Source organism: Anabrus simplex, chromosome 3 (genome assembly GCF_040414725.1).
Source record: "Anabrus simplex isolate iqAnaSimp1 chromosome 3, ASM4041472v1, whole genome shotgun sequence".
Lineage (NCBI taxonomy): Eukaryota > Metazoa > Arthropoda > Insecta > Orthoptera > Tettigoniidae > Anabrus > Anabrus simplex.
The window spans coordinates 370299952-370319055 of record NC_090267.1 but is presented as its reverse complement, the minus strand read 5'-3'; the positions used below and the strand labels follow the sequence as shown (position 1 = coordinate 370319055).

Sequence of the window (19104 nt, the reverse complement as noted above, 5' to 3'; positions counted from 1 at the left end):
CGACGGTGCCATTAATAATACTAATGTTATTGTGTTTACGTCCTCCTAGCTGCTTCTGAAGGTTTTCGGAGACGCCGAGGTGCCGGGATTTAGTTCCGCAGGAGTTTCTTTACGTTCCAGTAAACCTACCGACAGGAGGCGGCGGACGTATTTGAACACCTTCAAAGACCACCGGACTGAACCAGGATCGGGGTCAGAAGGCCAGCGCCTCAACCGTCTGAGCTACTTAGCCCGGCGACGGTGCCATTCTTCCTTCAAACATCAGCAATCGAGCAAACATATAGTCGTATTTCTGACTCACCCTGTACTGATTCATTAACATCATCGCATTATACGAAGTCAGTGCTCCTTTCAATATGTTCAGATTTTGATAGTTGACGTTAACTTGTTCTGTAACTTTCGCAAAAGCAAAAATTTTATTCTCTTCTGGATATGAAAAAAACCAAACCAAACCCCATGGCACTACAGTCCTTGAAGGGCCGTGGCCTACCAAGCGACCGCTGCTCACCCCGAAGGCCTGCAGATTACGAGGTATCGTGTGGTCAGCACGACGAATCCCCTCGGCCGTTATTCTTGGCTTTCTAGACCGGGCCGATATCTCACCGTCAGATAGCTCCTCAATTCTAATCACGTAGGCTGAGTGGACCTCGAACCAGCACTCAGGTCCAGGTAAAAATCCCTGACCTGGCTGGGAATCAAACCCGGGGCCTCCGGGTAAGAGGTTCTGGATATGAAGGAAATAAAAATTTTTCTTATGAAATAAATATTTTTTGAAATCTGGTTACCAGATACCTCAATAATATCGTTTTGGCCTAAGTTCTTCTTTGCCGAGTATTAGAAGCCATTCAGTATATTTAGGATTTAGATCTACAGCTTTCACATTCGTTTTTAGTTTAAACAGTTTAATTTTGGGCCATAGAAAAGAATGTTTAAGTTTACTGAACACGGCTCGGGAACAGCCTAGATATAAATTCTGCTGATACCGACATTATTGAAGTCTTTTGAAGCGGTTCAAAAATTCTGGAGCTAATCTGACTGTTTTTAATTTACTGTCATTTGTATGTACAATTCTGATCCTTTCTCCTAAGCGCATAATTTCCTATTTGTTGCAACTCTTTTCAAAGTAATAAACCAACATCATAACACGCAATTCTTGTACTTATAGTTTAAACGTCGTACATTGATCAGAAATAGACAGCAACCGGTCTTTAATGCTTTGGCTCAAGCAATATGGCGCCCACGCATGTTCGTTTGAATTCAACTCGTGTAACATTTTGGTATGTGTTCTATCTTATTCTGTGCTCATTGGCGCCACTAATAATTTTGCTAATATGATGATGGCCACAAACATCAGTTTCAGTAAGCGAATTAATTACAGCACGCGTCGCTATCTCTGTTATTCAGTGTTCGTTGGCATCCGTACAAGGATCAGGGTTGACTTTCTTGTCAGGTCACAAATTGAGAGCATTTAGAAAGGAGCGTTACAGTCCTAAACCGTTCATCTGAAGAAATATGTTGACTTGAGATGCTGTCATGTGAAGAAACATTGAGTGTTTCTATAACGAAACAAACAAAAATTGACAGTAACATATATATTCTACATTTTCTAGATATTTCTGAGATAAGTGGAACTACCTGGGATTATTCTGCTTGGACGAAGGGTTGACGGCTTGTTGTAATTCCTGACACGACGTGAATTTTCAGGTAGAAATTATATCCTAATTCGATCATTGGCTGTCTGAGTGGAGTGCCAGCACCTTACCCGGTACTATTCATCTTGAAAATTTCGGTGACAATGATGAATTAATTACTACATACAGGATATTATATTTCATCTGAAAAATTGAAGTTAATTTATACGGAAATAATTTAATCGGTTATTTGAGGAAGAACGCATATTCACTACGTACTACTAGTTTTGAGGAAAGTGGAAAAAACAGCCTTCAGCTTCTAATGTTCGGAATTTCTGCCTGTTCTTTATACCAATTATTTAGCAGGCCTTTTGTATAAATTCTGATCATTTTTGAAAACATATCGCACTTCAATTATGCAATTAAGTTTCATCTTTAAATTTACCTTCATAAAACAACATTAAAGTCAAAATTCAGAACATTTTCCAACATTTTCCGTTTTAGCAATATCACTTATTACAGTTTTTCGGGGACAGCCTCCTTGTTAACAAGATAATGTCTTGTAATGTATGTTATTCAAGTTCCTGAGATATGTCCTACCCAGTAAGCCAGGAGAAAATTTCAATGATGCGGACATGTATGCTATCTCTCTGAAAGACGGGAATAGATATAATTTTAACATATATGTATTAAATATATTTTAACCGAAAATGGACGTATGTGGTATCTCAAATAACTTGCTGATTGAATTGTCTCACGTTAACTCTGACGACCATAGTTTTGTGTACATTCAGTGTTTTTTGACCTCTTTTTCTTCAATTGAGCCATAGTGTTCGTATGAGTTTATATTTGAAGGGGGTAAATACAAGGAGTATAGTACAATACGACAGGCATTACTCACCCTTGAACAAAGGACAAATCCGCCAGACACTCACTGGACCCTGGCGATTGTACTGGCCGAGAATGAGCTCCATGTAGAAAAGAGGAACAGCGCCGAAAACCAGCATCAGCGTGTATGGGATTAGAAATGCTCCTAGAAATAACAAAAACTTCTGTAATATCTATTCATATTACATAGAAAATATTGCAAACAAATTGAAGAAAAACAACTTGCAAGTAAAACAATAGGAATAATTAAGTTCAATTTTCACGAAGGGTGATTTTTGAACGTTCATTCCGCAAAACTCTATTAAACTAGGATATCCATAGATTCTTCCTTTATTTTCATCCATACGGCCTAACCAACTGTGAGCTCGTGATCCTGAAGTAATGGCAGGAACTCAAAGAAAAGTCTCGAAAGAGTTAAAACAGTTCTGAATGAGTTGAGGCTTGAGGTAGGGAAAGCTATGTTCAGAGTTTATTACCTCCTTCAGATAATCTATTTTATCATGGGAAACCGCATATAGACCGGAATATTAGGATAATAATGAATTTAGGTAAACTAGTCTCCTTGGATGAATGGTCAGCAAACTGGTCTTCGGTTCAGAGACTCTCGTGTTCGATTACCAGTCAGGACGGAAATCTTGAATAATAATAATAATAATAATAATAATAATAATAATAATAATAATAATAATAATAATAATAATAATAATAATAATAATAATAATAATAATAATAATAATAATCATAATAATAATAATAATAATAATAATAATAATAATAATAATAATAATAATAATATCATTGACTTTACGTCTCACTAATTACTTTTACGGTTTTTGGAGATGCCAAGGTGCCGGAATTTAGTCCCGCAGGAGTTCTTTTACGTGCCAGTAAATCTACCGACACGTGGCTGACGTATTTGAGCACCTTCAAATACCACCAGACTGAGTCAGGATCGAACCTACCAAGTTGAGTTCAGAAGGCCAGTCAGTGCCTCAACCGTATGAGCCACTCAGCCTGGCACGGAATTTTTTAACTGTATATGTTTAATTCCTGCTGTTCAGGGACAGAGTGTTTGTGTTTGTTCTAACATATTACTTTTCATATTCAAACAGCATATCACATTATCAACCACATCAGAAACACGCATTAGTGAATACATCTCTCCACATAGGGTTGGCGTCAGGAAGGACATCCGGTCATATAATATGGTCAAGTCCACAAGCATGAAGCAGTTTTTACCCAAGACCCGCGGTATAATAATAATAATAATAATAATAATAATAATAATAATAATAATAATAATAATAATAATAATAATAATAATAATAATAATACCGGGGGTACACCTTCCCCGGTCAGTTAAACTGGCGCGCATTCTATAAGGGCATATATGTAACATAATTTTTAACTGATGTATTTCAAGATATTTTGGTTTTCAACTGTTAGATATCTCTGCCATAGGTTTAATTGCTCCATCTAACGGGGTCAACTATAATTGTTTCATAAAGATTTGTATGTTTGATATTTGTTAAACTGGTTCTTAGGATTTTTTTAATGTATCAAAGTTGTCAACACTTCATCTGGTTCCTTCTTCAATAGCAATCAACCTATCAGAAATTTGTAAATATACTCTGTGGCCAATTAAAATTCGGGGTGTGTAGAGGAATCCAGCCTACCAGTAAAGAGTTCTGGAAACTTCCCTTCAAAAATACCATAAAAGCTGGGCGCTTTGGGGCTCTATTGTCTTGATTGATCCAGTGATTTGAGTGCTGTGAGTCCTAAGGGAGGAAGAGGCCGCGGGCCCAGTAACTGAAGGTAATGGCAGAATTTTCATAAACAAGTGATAGCTCCTGCGGATAACTTGAGGGAAAGGTTTCAACCTCTTTTATTTCATGTAAATTTCTAAAGTTGGTGGTTTAAATGTAGAATTTTTGGCAAGTCTGAGGACAATATCCTATTCCTTACTGGGAAGTACGTAATGCAAGGGAACTAAGAGTGATGACACTCTGCTGGTTCCCATTCAACTTGGCACGGGGTGACTAAAGTATTTAAACCTAAATTCTTAACACTTATTTGGTATTTATATTTCTCATTTAGTCACCCCGTGTAGAATAGGCTTAGCCTCTTAGGGTTTTTAACTAGTCCTATAAGGAGGGCAAGTGCTTCGCCTCCTAGCCTTTTGTTTATAGCCAGTCATATTCAACCTTTTCTTTTGACATTAAGGCCATTTAGTATGGGCATTCATGCCCCTGTTTATTCGGTAACTGTTTCTGGTGTTAGTTCTCTTTAGGAACAGTACGTTATAAACTGTTGAGCAAAATATACGCCCACATCAGGGCAACGGTGTGTAAATACTTTAATTAAAGACAAGCGATAGATTGTAAGTGCACCGTAAGAAAACTGATGCCTCTACGAGGCTAGACTATGATATAATTGGAGAGCAAACTCCCCTGTAGTGTAAAAGATTGGAGCAATCGTTCTCGTGTAAATGTTGTACCTGCCAAGAGCAATCCAGCTTTTCTGTGTGTAAATTAGCATTTGTTCTTGTTATTGCTAGAGCCGACGAGCTCTTTTAAAGTAGAGAGGGAAAACAGGAAAGAAATAACATTTCAAAATTTGTTGTGTTAAGTTATGCTTTTAATTCCTTGTCCACCCATTCAACCCTCGTGCTTCTAAACCTCTGTGGCCCACGATATTTCGATAATAATAATAATAATAATAATAATAATAATAATAATAATAATAATAATAATAATAATAATAATAATAAAGTTAGATATAAGATCTGGCACTGAGTTCACCCAATACAGAAATATTTTAAACCATGTTTCCTCGAAATAAGTCTTTAATCTGAAAGGAATGGTTGTATGTTAACAAGAAATACACCGCTGAGTTTGCCTAATGTAGCACTGCTGTGCAGGCAGAAATCCTGTGAAGTTCCATTTAAAAAACAAAGTTTGCATCGATATCTCTGTTGTTAATCATCTCAGAGAAATAGGAGCGTACCTTTTATGAGCCTCCTAACACCATATTTTTGTATTTAACATCACACTAACACATCGAAGTTTTACGCTGACGGAGGGATGGGATTGGGAAGGAAGCGGTCGTGACATTTGCCTGGTGTGAAACCATCTTCAGTTCCATTTATAAAACAAAGTTTGCATCGATATCTCTGTTGTTAATAATCTCAGAGAAATAGGAGCGTACCTTTTATGAGCCTCCTAACACCATTTTTTTGTATTTAACATCGCACTAACACATCGAAGTTTTACGCTGACGGAGGGATGGGATTGGGAAGAAAGCGGTCGTGACATTTGCCTGGTGTGAAACCATCTTCACCGCTACCGACGGTGAGATTCGAACCCACTATCCCCCGAATGCAAGTTCACTGTTGTGCGACCCTAGCACCATTTAAGAATATGGAAACAGAATATCGATATCTTTTCGGATCTTGAGATGTTTGAGAAGTTTAAGATTTATACTGATTGAAACTTTGAATTCAACAGGTGGATTTGTCAGTAATCTCAGTAATTGAGATGCTCAATGAACACACTGATTATCAAGTGGTACATGTTTGCATCTGGGACAAAACTGCCTGTGTCTGTTGAAAAAGCTGACACTCAAATACTCGTGTCTTCACAGGTCGGACGTTGTCCATACCACTTCGTAGCATATGTGTTGCGGGTTAGTATTTCTATTTTTGATATTGATACTTGCGATATTCAGGTAAAAGAATGGAAAAAAGAAAGCAAAGTCATCTCCACACAGGCCATGGAAGAGTGGAGAGATATTGACTTCACTACTCGTGATAACTTTTGGGGGAGTAGAGATTTCATCTACAACATCGCCATTACTACCCTCAAGAATTCCATAATAATCTTCAAGAACCATACCTATGGTATTGTTGTTTTCTACACGTGAACCTTTTGTTGTGTAACATCGAGCTATCTGTTGTAGGCCTAATATGTTTACCCGTATTGTATCTATTGTTCTTCAGGAACTCTTTGTCCTTGGACAATAAAAATAAAACAAGGCAATTATTTGGGTTGGATCAGATCGATTGAATATAAATTAGTAGGATGAACAATTAGGGCACCATAAACAATGCAATAGTCAATCTTTAGCAAACTAATACGTATATTTACAAAAATGACATTTTATTCATATAGATGGCCACTTTCACGAGCGAAATTTTCTTATATTAAACAAAAGAAATTAATCTTAAGACGTAGAATTTCACTAACACTAAGTGACATTATAATAATTAATTTTGGGGATATTAGGTTGTGTATTTATTATAATATACTGACTCGTTCCGAACCTGCGACCAGGATCGTCTTCAGAGCAATGACAAAGATAGGGAGACCCTGTTAGGTATGTAGTCATTCCAGGGCCTCCAGAGTCAAGGAGAAAGATGTTGACGAGTTAACTATGGAGGGTAGCAATGATTTGCTTGTCGGGTGTTTAGCAAGTTCCATCGCTTCACGAATGATTCTAGGTATAAAATGTTTATCTGAATGAGCTCAGCTACCAATATCATATATACTGTAGGCCGATGACCTTCGATGTTAGGCCCCTTTAAACAACAAGCATCATCATCATCATCATCATCATCATCATCATCATATATACTGTAGATATACCGTACCAAATCGCAACGCATACGTTACGAAATTGTATTGACAATTAACTACCGTTAGGCTGAGTGGCTTAAATGGTAGAGGGCTGGATATGGACCCGAGTTTGCCGGTTCGAACCCGGCCGAGTCTAATGGCACTTGAAGATCCTCAGGTACAATTATCGGCTGTCGGGTGGATTCTGAACCAGAATACTTGCTCGGTAGCCATTGTTTCTTTGCTGTGTGTATACCATAACTAGCAAATGTACCGGTGCTTCGCTATGGTATTCTACATTGTATACGGATTTCTCCGTAAATTACTGTAAAGACAGTAAGTAAGATTATATTATTAAATTGCATGCTTCTTAGCGCTATCCTAGATACAAAACAGGGAGGACGCCATATGTTGTTTCCGATATAAGGTAGGCATTGGTGAAATTTTGAGGATAATAGCAGGCCACATTTCCCCACTGTCAATGACAATTGAGTTCGGGAGTTTCTACTATACGACAGGCTCATTTGGCAACTTCCATTTCAATAAAGATAGAGACTTTTTATTATAAAGACAAGCCCTTTTTCCTAATGCAAGTCACAATCGAGATAATTGAGAAATGCAGAGACACGACAATAAGTCATAGGACCAAAGTTGTTGATCTCTCCAAATAGAACGGTGATTGTGCTATCTGTTTTGTAATACGACTTACAGTTTAGCCACCGATTATCCCAAAACGACGGTCTGCACCGTCATTAAATGCATCCATATTTCAATATTTTCTGGGGCCAAAAGTTATACATTTGAACAGCTCGGAATTTTTCCTCAAAGAAAAGAGTGTGAAGGTTTCGGGATTAGCACTCGCATACATAGAGAGTAATTAAGGAAGAAAGTAATACATTTAACAAAGTTGAAATTAATATAAAATAGGATTATAACTGAGGACAGCCGGATAGGACAAATATGCAAATACAAAGTGGATGTATTGGAAAATCAAATACCCCGCAGTAAATAGTGATGGTATGAATTACGGATATATGAAACCGGTAACAGAGGAGAAATTTAGGCGCAGGGATTCATAGGTAAACAGATAAGAAGATGACTTATGGTGTTATTACTTAAGCTATTCGAGGATGGTTATAACCTCCAACTATATTCCGCCAATATCCCGCAGAATGGCTGGTTGACGTCTCTCTTGCTTTCTACCCAAGGAACAACCACGGCTTTACAAGAATGATGACGAAAATGGCAATACGTTATTCCCTATTGGAAAGCAGTCAGAGACGTTGCCATGGTAACCTGTAGGTTCATTGCTGGTCTGTCGGTCACTCGATGCAGATCATGATACCCGCAGAAAATAGCAATTTTCTCCGTCATTTGAAGAGTAAGCTAAATTATGAACATAACAAAAGTTGTTTGTAATGAAGAGACATTTAACATAGAGTCCATGGATTTTACAGAAAATCAATAGTATAAGAGAAAATGGAGGAAAAATGTTCTGGTTTTCCTGTATCTATCCAAAGATTTTTAAATCGTATGCATATCAAAACCTTTCCCGGGACGAGTGTACCCTAAATATGACCTTTGGTTGAGATCTATCCAGCTATTCTGCCGCGATAGTGGAACAGACAAACAGACACGAAAAGTAAAAAACAGCGGTACGGTCTTGAGTTGACCTAAAACGGATAAATATCTAAAAAATTGGCAAAACAAGCGAAATTAGAGACAGTGGACCCCCTACAACTTAATGTTCATTTAATAATAATAATAATAATAATAATAATAATAATAATAATAATAATAATAATAATAATAATAATAATAATAATAATAGTAATAATAATTATCTATCGGTCGTCCAATGAAAATTTGCCAAGAGAATGCTTTATAGGCTCGTAATGTGCTACTAGGTCTAATAAAGTACAATAATTGGTGATGATTATGATGATGATGATGATGATGATGATGATGATGATGATGATGACAATTGCCATTATTATTATTATTATTGATGATGAAACAATTTTATGAAAATAAACTTTAACTAAGAAGTGCCAAAGTAAGACAAATAGAACTTACCTCCTCCGTTGCGGTAACAAAGGTAGGGAAAGCGCCAAACGTTGGCGAGGTCGACGGCGAAACCTATGATGGACAGGAGGAAATCTGCGTTGCTACCCCACGTCTCTCGACCATCCTGTCCTTCCGTAGTGCCCTCGCTGGCGTCTACCGGAACCACCAGTGCTTCATATCCCTTCTCGTCCTCCTCCAATTGTACCTGTAGATCTTCTGCGAACAGACAAGAAATAGAATCAACTTACTGTATCTGTATTGATGGAGTCAAGGGGTTTTGGGGTCCATATCTGAGGAAAGTTAAGGGATCGTAGTTATATAGTAGTGCCATTCTCAGGAAATCATAAAAGAAATAAGTGCCAGCCAGGCGTCCTGAACGGGAGTTTACTTGCAGTAAAGTGGATACTTCTTTCCTGTTTCTCTTCTAGCCAACAACATGCAGACTTTCCATCCAAATGGCGACCGCGCTCAATTTTGCTTATCTTCGGAGATCTCACGGTGTCCGCTGTTTCAACACGGCCATGCTCTTAGATGGCAGATAATATTATTTTTAACGTACAATATAGTAGGTTGTATTCCAAGGATCTACTTGGTCAAAAGCGATACACAGAGGCCTTAACAAGTTTGCTTTTCTTACAATTTGCTTTACGTTCCACCGACACAGATAGGTCTTATGGCGACGATGGGATAGGAAAGGCCCAGGAGTGGGAAGAAAGCGGCCGTGGCTTTAATTAAGGCCTTGTCTGAAAATGGCAAATCACGGAAAACCATCTTCAGGGCTGCTAACAGTGCGGTTCTAACCCACTACCTCTCGGATGCATGCAAGCTCACAGCTGCGTGCCCCTAACCGCACGGCCAACTCGCCCGGTCAACAACTTTGTACCGCATACCGTGGCCATAGTTACGATAAACCATAGAGTATGGAAAATAAGCCACATTTTTCATTTATCTACTTGTGCATTTTCAATTGTGTCAGGACAAATAACAAATGTCTATTGAAATGAAATAGTAATGGGTGTAATAATTTTGAATACATTGCTAGGAGCGATCTACTACTACAATGTGGACTGGCGCCTACAGTATAGGCAACACGGCATACACTCTTGTACTTCAGTCAATAACTTCTTGGACTGGCGCTTGCAGTGTAGGCAACATAGTGTACACCTGTGTACGTACTATAGTCAATATGTTCGTAGACTGACACTAACAGTTCAAGGATCACATAGTCTTTTGAGCTGCCTTTCTACGTCCTTTTTCCGTCGTGGTGATCCAGGTGGTTTAGACTTGAACATCTCGAAAGTTTCGTTAGCGTATTTACCTAAGTTTTGGCAGAACTTGAAATTTTCTTTTTGCTGAAACTACGACAATCTCATGTTACGCCGCGGAGATTCAACTGCCCTTCACAACAGAGACCGTACTTCTGCTTATAATGTATGCACGCAACTGCCTCTTGCTGGGACTAGCAAAGAACTCTCACGGCAACATTCATCATCATCATCATATTCTAAAGGCTAAGCCTTGTCGCTGCAGCCACAGTTGTCTATCTTGAGCCAGTCTTTTCAATTCAGCGTAGGTCTTGCACTTCATCTTCAGAAGCAGGTTCTTGAAGTAAGACACTCTGGGTCGTCCTCTTCCTCTTTTCCAGCAATTTTTCCTTCAATGATATTACAAAGGAACTCCTCATGCCGCAGAATGTGACCAATAAATTTTATTTTCCGTTTTTCAATTTCAGTTATCAGACTCCGTTCTTCTCTTATCTCTCTGAGGACTTCGGTATTGCTCTTCATTTCAGTTCAACTTATCCTCTGCATTCTTCTCCAGATCCACATTTCAACTGCCTCTAGTTTCCTAATGTCCAGCTTTCGCAACCATACAGAAACACGCTCCATACAAAGGTTTTTGCAAAGGCGTTCCGAGTTTGAATATCTATATGTTTGTTGGCCAGCAGGTGCTTTTTATCTTGGAATGCTCTCTTTGCCATAGCTATCCTCTTCGTGACTTCTGATATGCTCCGATTATCACTCGTGATCAGGGTTCCTAGGTAGCAAAACTGTTTCACTTGTTCTATTTTATCAGGGCCAATTTTTAAGTGTGTTACAGGTGTTTTCTTGTCTTTACATATTGTCATGGTTTTTGTTTTCCTTGTATTAATTTTGAGGTTCCATTTGCCTAAAGTTTCTGCTAATATGTTGATCATTCTCTGCATACTTTTACCTGTTTCTGCTAGTATGGCAATATCATCAGCAAATCTTATAGAGTGTACTTGTTTGCCATTAATTTTGATCCAGTTTTGAAACAGTTTTGCTACCTAGGAACCCTGATCACGAGTAATAATCGGAGCATATCAGAAGTCACGAAGAGGATAGCCATGGCAAAGAGAGCATTCCAAGATAAAAGGCACCTCCTGGCCAACAAACATATAGATATTCAAACTCGGAACGCCTTTGCAAAAACCTTTGTATGGAGCGTTCTTCATGACTGCGATGGCTTCTTCGATGAACATATTGAAGAGATAAGGAGACAGTGGACATCCTTGCCTAACTCCTCTTCTTATTTTGGCATTTTTCTTTGTCCCACTGATTTCTAAATCAGTGTTCTGCATTCTGTATACATTTAGTATGAGGCGTCATTCTGTGATGTAAAATCTCCGCTGTAGTGCACCACACCGACACTAGACGGCCAGTCCACGAACTTAATGACTTCACTACGTATAACAATAACGTCCAAGCTTAATCCGTTTGCAGTTGATGTTTCGGATGAGTGAAGGTTCCTTTAAAGCGGAGGGAGTCAACTGGGATAATAAACTATTATAAATAAAATTTACTTGTTTATATCGATTCATCGCTTAAAGGAAAGTGTTATATTTATGATGTTTTCATAAAAACTGTTCAATTATTTTTAAAGTTCATCCTCATTAGTACTTTGTAACATGATAGCTGAGCAGGAGAGTCACTGGATTCTCATGAAGGCGACTGTGGTTCGAATCTCGGCCAATACATGTGAGATTTTAAAAACGAAATTTAACTTCTCAGTTGTTCTCGTCAACTGGAGTTTAGAATATATGTAGTATGTAAAAAGTCACTTAAGATGATTAGATTAGGGTGGCTTCGTCAAAACATTCTTTGGACTTTTAACCCAAACACTCACCTCTGAACCTAATGGTATGATGATGATGATGATGATGATGATGATGATGATGATCATGTTATTGTTGTTGAAGTTTGGGTCGTTTGACTATAGACTGGCTTGATGCAGCCCTCCACGCCACCCTATCCTGTACTGATCTTTTCATTTCTACGTAACTACTACATCTGCTCTAATCGTCATATTCATACCTTGGTCTACGTTTATCATTCTTACCGTCTATACTTCGCTCAAAACCAACTGAACAAGTCCTGGGTGTCTTAAATGTGTCCTATCATTCTATCACTTCTTCTCGTCAAATTTAGCCAAATCGATCGCTTCTAAGATATTCAATTCAGTATATTTGCATTCGTGATTCGATCTATCCATATCACCTCCGGCTCCATGGCTAAATGGTTAGCGTGCTGGCCTTTGGTCACAGGGGTCCCGGGTTCGATTCCCGGCAGGGTCGGGAATTTTAACCTTTATTGGTTAATTTCGCTGGCACAGGGGCTGGGTGTATGTGTCGTCTCCATCATCATTTCATCCTCATCATGACGCGCAGGTCGCCTAAGGGGGTCAAATCAAAAGACCTGCACCTGGCGAGCCGAACATGTCCTCGGACACTCCCGGCACTAAAAGCCATACGCCATTTCATTTCATTTACCTTCGGAATCCTTATTAACGCGACATTTTTAAAGATACTATTTTCCTTTCTGAGCTACTTATCTTCCAAGTTTCACTTTCATACAGTGCCACACTCCAGACGATAATCTTCAAAACATTATTTCTAGTTCCTACCATATATCAATGTTCGAAGTGAGCAAGTTTACTTTCTTATGAAAGGTCTTCCTTGCTTGTGCTAATCTGCATTTTATGTCCTCCTTACTTCCTCCTTCGTTAGTTATTTTACTACCCAAGTAAAAATATTCACGTACTGGAACCCTAAAATATTATTATGGGGGTTCAATTTTTAAGTTTTCTGGTTAATATTTATAAATCAGACATTTTCGAAAGTAGTTCGACTCCTTGGATGAATGATCAGCGTCGTAAACTTCGTTTCAAAAGGGTTCTCGGTTCGATTCCTAGCCTTGTTTGGTTAATTTTTCTGTCTCAGCGACTGCGTGTTTGTGTTTTCCTTAATACACATATTTTGATATGAGCAACACACAACCACACACATACCAGCCACCACAGAAGCACACAATAATAAACACATCCCTCACACATAGGTTTGGGGTAAAGGAGGGCATTCAGTCGTAAAACAGGACTATGCCCACATATCTGACCCGAGCAGGGTGTGGGAAATGCGCTGGAAAAAGAAAGAAAACAATTTGTTCGAAAGTAAGATGCTACGACTCGTGTTCGTTCACTATGGCATATATTGTTTTCTTTTATTGCTAGTGGCTTTACGTCGCACCGACACAGATAGGTCTTATGACGACGATGGGATAGGAAAGGCCTAGGAGTTGGAAGGAAGCGGCCGAGATCTTAATTAAAGTATACCCCCAGCATTTCCGCAACGAAATGTCGAGTTTGGCAGTGCAAACAGATTTCATTTAATAATCCTACACTGAATAATTAAATGTGTTTTATAATAAAGGACTTTTTGAAATACAGAATATCCTGAGATGAATTTCCTTCTGTTTCGGGGTTATTAGAACCAACGTGGAGCAACAATTAACATTATGGCATTCTGATGATAATTTGATTTCACAGAGCTATCTATCGGGCTGGCATAGAAAGATCAGCGGAGACAACTTTCATAGACCTAAGCATCGTATTATTCGAATACATGACTATTTTACGCAAACAAAGGACTTAATAAAATAAATAATATTTTTCTAGTAATCCTGAAATGGAGATCTTTCATTTGATGTAATACACATATGCGTCAGTATTGCAGTTTTCTCATAATATTGCGTTACACGTTCAAATTATAAGTATATAGATGTGGATAAGAGGGCAGTGACGATGTTAATGCCTCTAACTCAGTAAAAGTTTCATAACGTTTCTAGCATTTTCATTTGAATATATTGCTTGGTTACCCATACGTAAGAGTGTGGAAGAAATCTCTGCACTTATTTATGAGCGGAGTTGTACCCTCTATGTTTGTGACACGGTAGATGTGTTCTTGACACAGGGCTCATCATGTAGTGATTACAGGGGGTAAGCAAACACAAGCAGAGGTGTACGCGACTCTATTACTCGTTCTTCTGGGCCGAGCCTGAGCAAACAACACTCTCCCGCCGCTACAGGTCATTAATACCTTTATACGGAGACATCACCTCTATCCGGGCGTGATGGTCCACGGAAGTTGTTCGATAAGCAACTTCCTTTCGTGACCGGCACACGGAATATTCTATACTGACATCATAAAGACAGAAAGTGAGTTTGTATGTGGAGCCTGTTCTCGGGAATCACTCCTCTAATGTCAGTAATATTTTTTTCGCCATTAGGAACCTTTACTTCCAGATTATTATAGACTATCTATAAACATGCTAGCTTATCCGGGGAGCAGGTAGTTCAATAAAGTAGATCGTGTGTCCGGGATTCTTAAAACTGAACACGCTGTTACTCCTATTAACAATGGAACCCGTCAAGTCGGCTCAGAATTCAATTTCCTAAAAAATAGTTCGTGTATATTTTCTTCCGAAACCGAGAAAGTCGGCCGCGCGGTTCAGGTCGTGTAGCTATGGGCTTGCATTTGGGAGATGATGAGTTCGGAACCCATTTTCACCATCCCTGAGGATGGTTTTGCATTGTTTCCCACTTTCACACCATTGAAATACTAGCGTTGTACATTAATTAAGGTTACGGTTGCTTCTTGTTCCAATATTAACCCTTTCCTACACCATCGTCGCCGTAAGACCTGTGTGTACGGTGCGACGTAAAAGAAACTGAAAAAAGAAATCATTCTAACTTTAACATTTTCCAGGATAAAACACCTTTATCAGTTTTGGAACATTTCTTATCCGATAAAGACAAAAATAAAGGGTAAATTGTTAGTCATATGAGAAAGGATTATGTATACAGGATTTAGAATTGAATTTCCAACACACCGAGAGAGTTTGCCAGGCAGTTAGGGGCGAGCAGCTGTGAGCTTGCATTCAGGAGATTATGGGTTCGAACTCCAATGTCAGCAGCGCTGAAGATGGTTTTCCATGGTTTCCACTTTTCAAACCAGGCAATTGCTGGGACTATACCTTCATTCAGACCACGGCCGCTTCCTTCCAACTCCTAGCCGTTTCCCGTCTCATAGTCGCCATAAGTCCTATCTGTTCGGTGCGACGTAAAGCCAATTGTGTAAAATGAATTTCCAACACAAATATCCATATGTATTTACTTCGTAATTATTTTTGCCAGATAATTACACTTTCACGCTTAAAAACAGTATTTGGCACATAGGGCATGGCCTGGATTACTAGCACGTCGAGTGTGGTACAGCTGAGGATGGTTTTGCATTGTTTCCCACTTTCACACCATTGAAATACTAGCGCTGTACATTAATTAAGGTTACGGTTGCTTCTTGTTCCAATATTAACCCTTTCCTAATACCGTTATTAAATTGGCATCCATTACAAATGCAAGTCTAACCATCGTTATGTTACATGTGAGAAAAGTTTTGTTAAGGTCGAAGGTGGGGTTGAACGAAAAAAATGTGGAGCAAGCCAAAGAAAATGCACAGTTACTCATAAAGAAAACAAAATGAGCACATGTTATCATACAAGTTCCTCACAGGTCCACTTTTCTCAGAAAGAATTGAACATATGGATATAATGTTATGGGTTCCGTACGGTTTGTATCTACATGGGAGATGAATTGTATTTTGATATGCCCCCGTGTTGGAGTGGTAGAATACATCCAGAGTATCCCTGTCTGTCGTAAGAGGCAACTAAACGGCGGACTAAGGGCTCACAATTTCGGTACGTTTTCCATGTTTAAAAAAATCACGAAACCCTGACAGTCATTTAGAATAAACCTGTGAATAAAGACTGGTGGCAAAGAGTTAGGGTGTGGGTATTATTTGTGTGAAGGTTTGTACAGTGTTCCTGACAAAGAAAAATCTGCAAGCTGGTATTTTTCTATCCACACTGTTCCCACCACAAGCAAGAAAATCGATTAGTACATAACTCCCTTAGCTGAGACTCGCATTGCTTCTATTTACTTGTATTATTGCCTCAAAACAAACTGGCCCTTGAGCAAAGCTCGTAAGATGCTGAGGCGTGAGTCTCCTTATTTACCTCAGCACCCTGTCTTGTGTCGCCTGCTAATCTCCTTGTTGGATATCAGCCTGGCTAGGATTTTGATGACATGTCATCTTTTAATTGGTTCACAGCAGACATTGTTAACCTGTACAGAAATCCTGATCATAGTTCCCACATTGTAGAAATGCTAATTTATTAAGTCACTTTCTAGGTCATTTTCTAAAATTATACGTCATTATTTGGTCATTTTATGGAATTTACTAGACTGGTTTTTTTTACTTTTTCAGTCATTTTCTTACATGTTTGAGGATTGTGAAGCATTTACGCGTTTGGTATTGGATATTATCGCGACTTTAAGTGAGGATGGGTACGGAGACTTGAGAATCTTTACAACGCTTTATCAAACTGGGGCCTAAGAAACTTTACTCACCACTTCTTGGAAATATCCACATTCCAGGAGAGACACCTCCAGTTAGAGAAGACTTCCTCGAGAACAGTCGAGATTTTCTTCAGAAGATGCGGAGCAAAGTTCTCTGCGGAACTTAAAAGAGTTTCACCTTGTTTTATTGACACGGCTTATTATATGTCTATGACATAAATATAGGCTATACCAACTCTATTAGTAAATCAATTGTAAAATTTCATCTAAAATTTATGTCATTTTAAAAAGTTTTCGGATCAATTTACTCGATTTTTGCCATTTTATAGATCAGTTTTCAAACATTTTTAGGTCGTCAATATGATGGCCCTGGATATCATCCATCAGTCGTCAAAAGTAAACTCAGCTTTCGCAGCAACTCACTCACAAATGTATTCACAAGATAACTACTGTCATGTCATGGCGCCTGGCCCCCAGAGAGGCCGGGTGGAGGTCTTTCGAGATGATGCCGTATAGGCGACCTCGATTAAAACCCTTCAATTATTTTCAACCTTCTTTCAGTTGAAGCCCAATTCTTTTACAATACTTCTCAAACTGATACAACCTCCTTGGAAACCAATCCTCTCTCCTGACACAGGTCGTAATTTAAATTTTAATGGAGTTGTTTTCTGAAGAATGAAAATATCATGGATTGTGCGTCGAAATTTAAAAAATTCGTTACACGAATTTTCCCTTTCTGTGTTTTTCATGGTGTACTAAACGAAGTTTCATCAGTCTCGTGCTGTATTTTTTATGGTACTTGTTTAACGTCACATCCACACATTGAATGTTTATAACAACGGAGGATTGGGAAGATGGCGGCCGTAGCGTTAATTAGGGTACAGCCCGAGCATTTGCCTGGTGCCAGTGTGGGAAACCATAGAAAACCATCTTCAGGGCTGCCGACGGTGGGATTCGAACCCACTACCTTCCGAATGCAAGCTCACAGCTGCACGCCCCTAACTTGGTACACTGCCTGTTTAGCTGCGGAAAGATGACATTTCTAGCATTTGATATGAGTACGAGTTTAGTTTAATTAGAAGCAAAGACAGAATACAAGCCGGCTGTGGCTAGGTGTGGCACTAGTGTGGGGGAGATCAGCCGGCCAGCTGGTCTTGGCTCAACCAAGCACGATAGGTCATGTTCCATGCGGAAAACCCTGTAGTAGTAAATGGAAGTTGGAATGTAAATAATAATATTATTGTTTTTACGTCCCACTAACTAAATTTTCTACGGTTTCCGGAGACGCCGAAGTGCCGGAATTTTTTTCTGAAGGAGTTCATTTTGCCAGTAAATCTACAGACACGAGGCTGACGTATTTGAGCATCTTCAAATACCACCGGACTGGGCTATGATTGAACCTGCCAAGCTGTGGTCAGAAAGCCAGCATATCAACCGTCTGAGCCACTCAGCCCGGCAAAGTCGAAATGTAGCGATGTATAGAGGCAGGTATAACACTTACAGTAGATTTGATTTAATTAGGGACTTCCATGCACTGTACACACTTAAAACTTGGTACCAGAGAACTTGATCCCTAGAAACATCGAAAATTCCCAAACCTCTCTGAGAAGGCTGAGGTAGAGAGATTGAAAGTGGAGTTCATTGCAAAACAGCGCAAGTGCTCCTCTGTAGGGATATTTTCACCCAGCGGGAGACCCCGGGCTCGATTCCCGGCCAGGTCAGGAATTTTTACCTGGATCTGAGGGCTGGTTCGAGGTCCACTCAGCCTAAATGATTTCAAATGAGGAGCTATCTGACGGTGATATGGTGGCCCCGGTCTAGAAAACCAAGAATAACGGCCGAGAAGATTTGTCCTTTTACCCACATGATACCTCATAATCTTCAGGCCTTCAGGCTGAGCAGCGGTCGCTTGGTAGGCCATGGCTCTTCGTTTTTATTATATATAGTTTTGTCGAGCTCTTGTACGACAAACCCTTCTGCTATGTATGGTGAAACTGCGTGTTAATGTGGCGGATGTTAGTGTTGAGTGCGGTGTATAAATCACAGGGGTGTTGGGAATAACAGAAATACCCAGTCCTTGAGGCAAGAGAATTAACCATTTTAGATAACAATATCCGACGCAGCCGGGAATCGAACCTTGGGGCCCCATGAACCAAGGAGCACTACGCTGACCACTCAGACAAGGAGCCGAACAA

The 19104-nt window shown here is 39.3% G+C and overlaps 1 protein-coding gene across 1 annotated transcript in view; it reads right to left on the bottom strand.

The window, feature by feature from the left end:
* The window catches only part of LOC136866387 (sodium-dependent noradrenaline transporter-like), a 184295-nt gene extending 174934 nt beyond the window's left edge, over positions 1–9361 (bottom strand). Inside the window, exons 1-2 of the mRNA XM_067143290.2 lie at positions 9209–9361; positions 2533–2664 (exon numbers count right to left, since the gene is read on the bottom strand). Coding sequence (XP_066999391.1) covers positions 2533–2638 — 106 coding nt within the window. The 5' untranslated portion in view covers positions 2639–2664; positions 9209–9361. The remainder of the gene's footprint in view (positions 1–2532; positions 2665–9208) is intronic.
* Positions 9362–19104: the final 9743 nt, after the last annotated feature.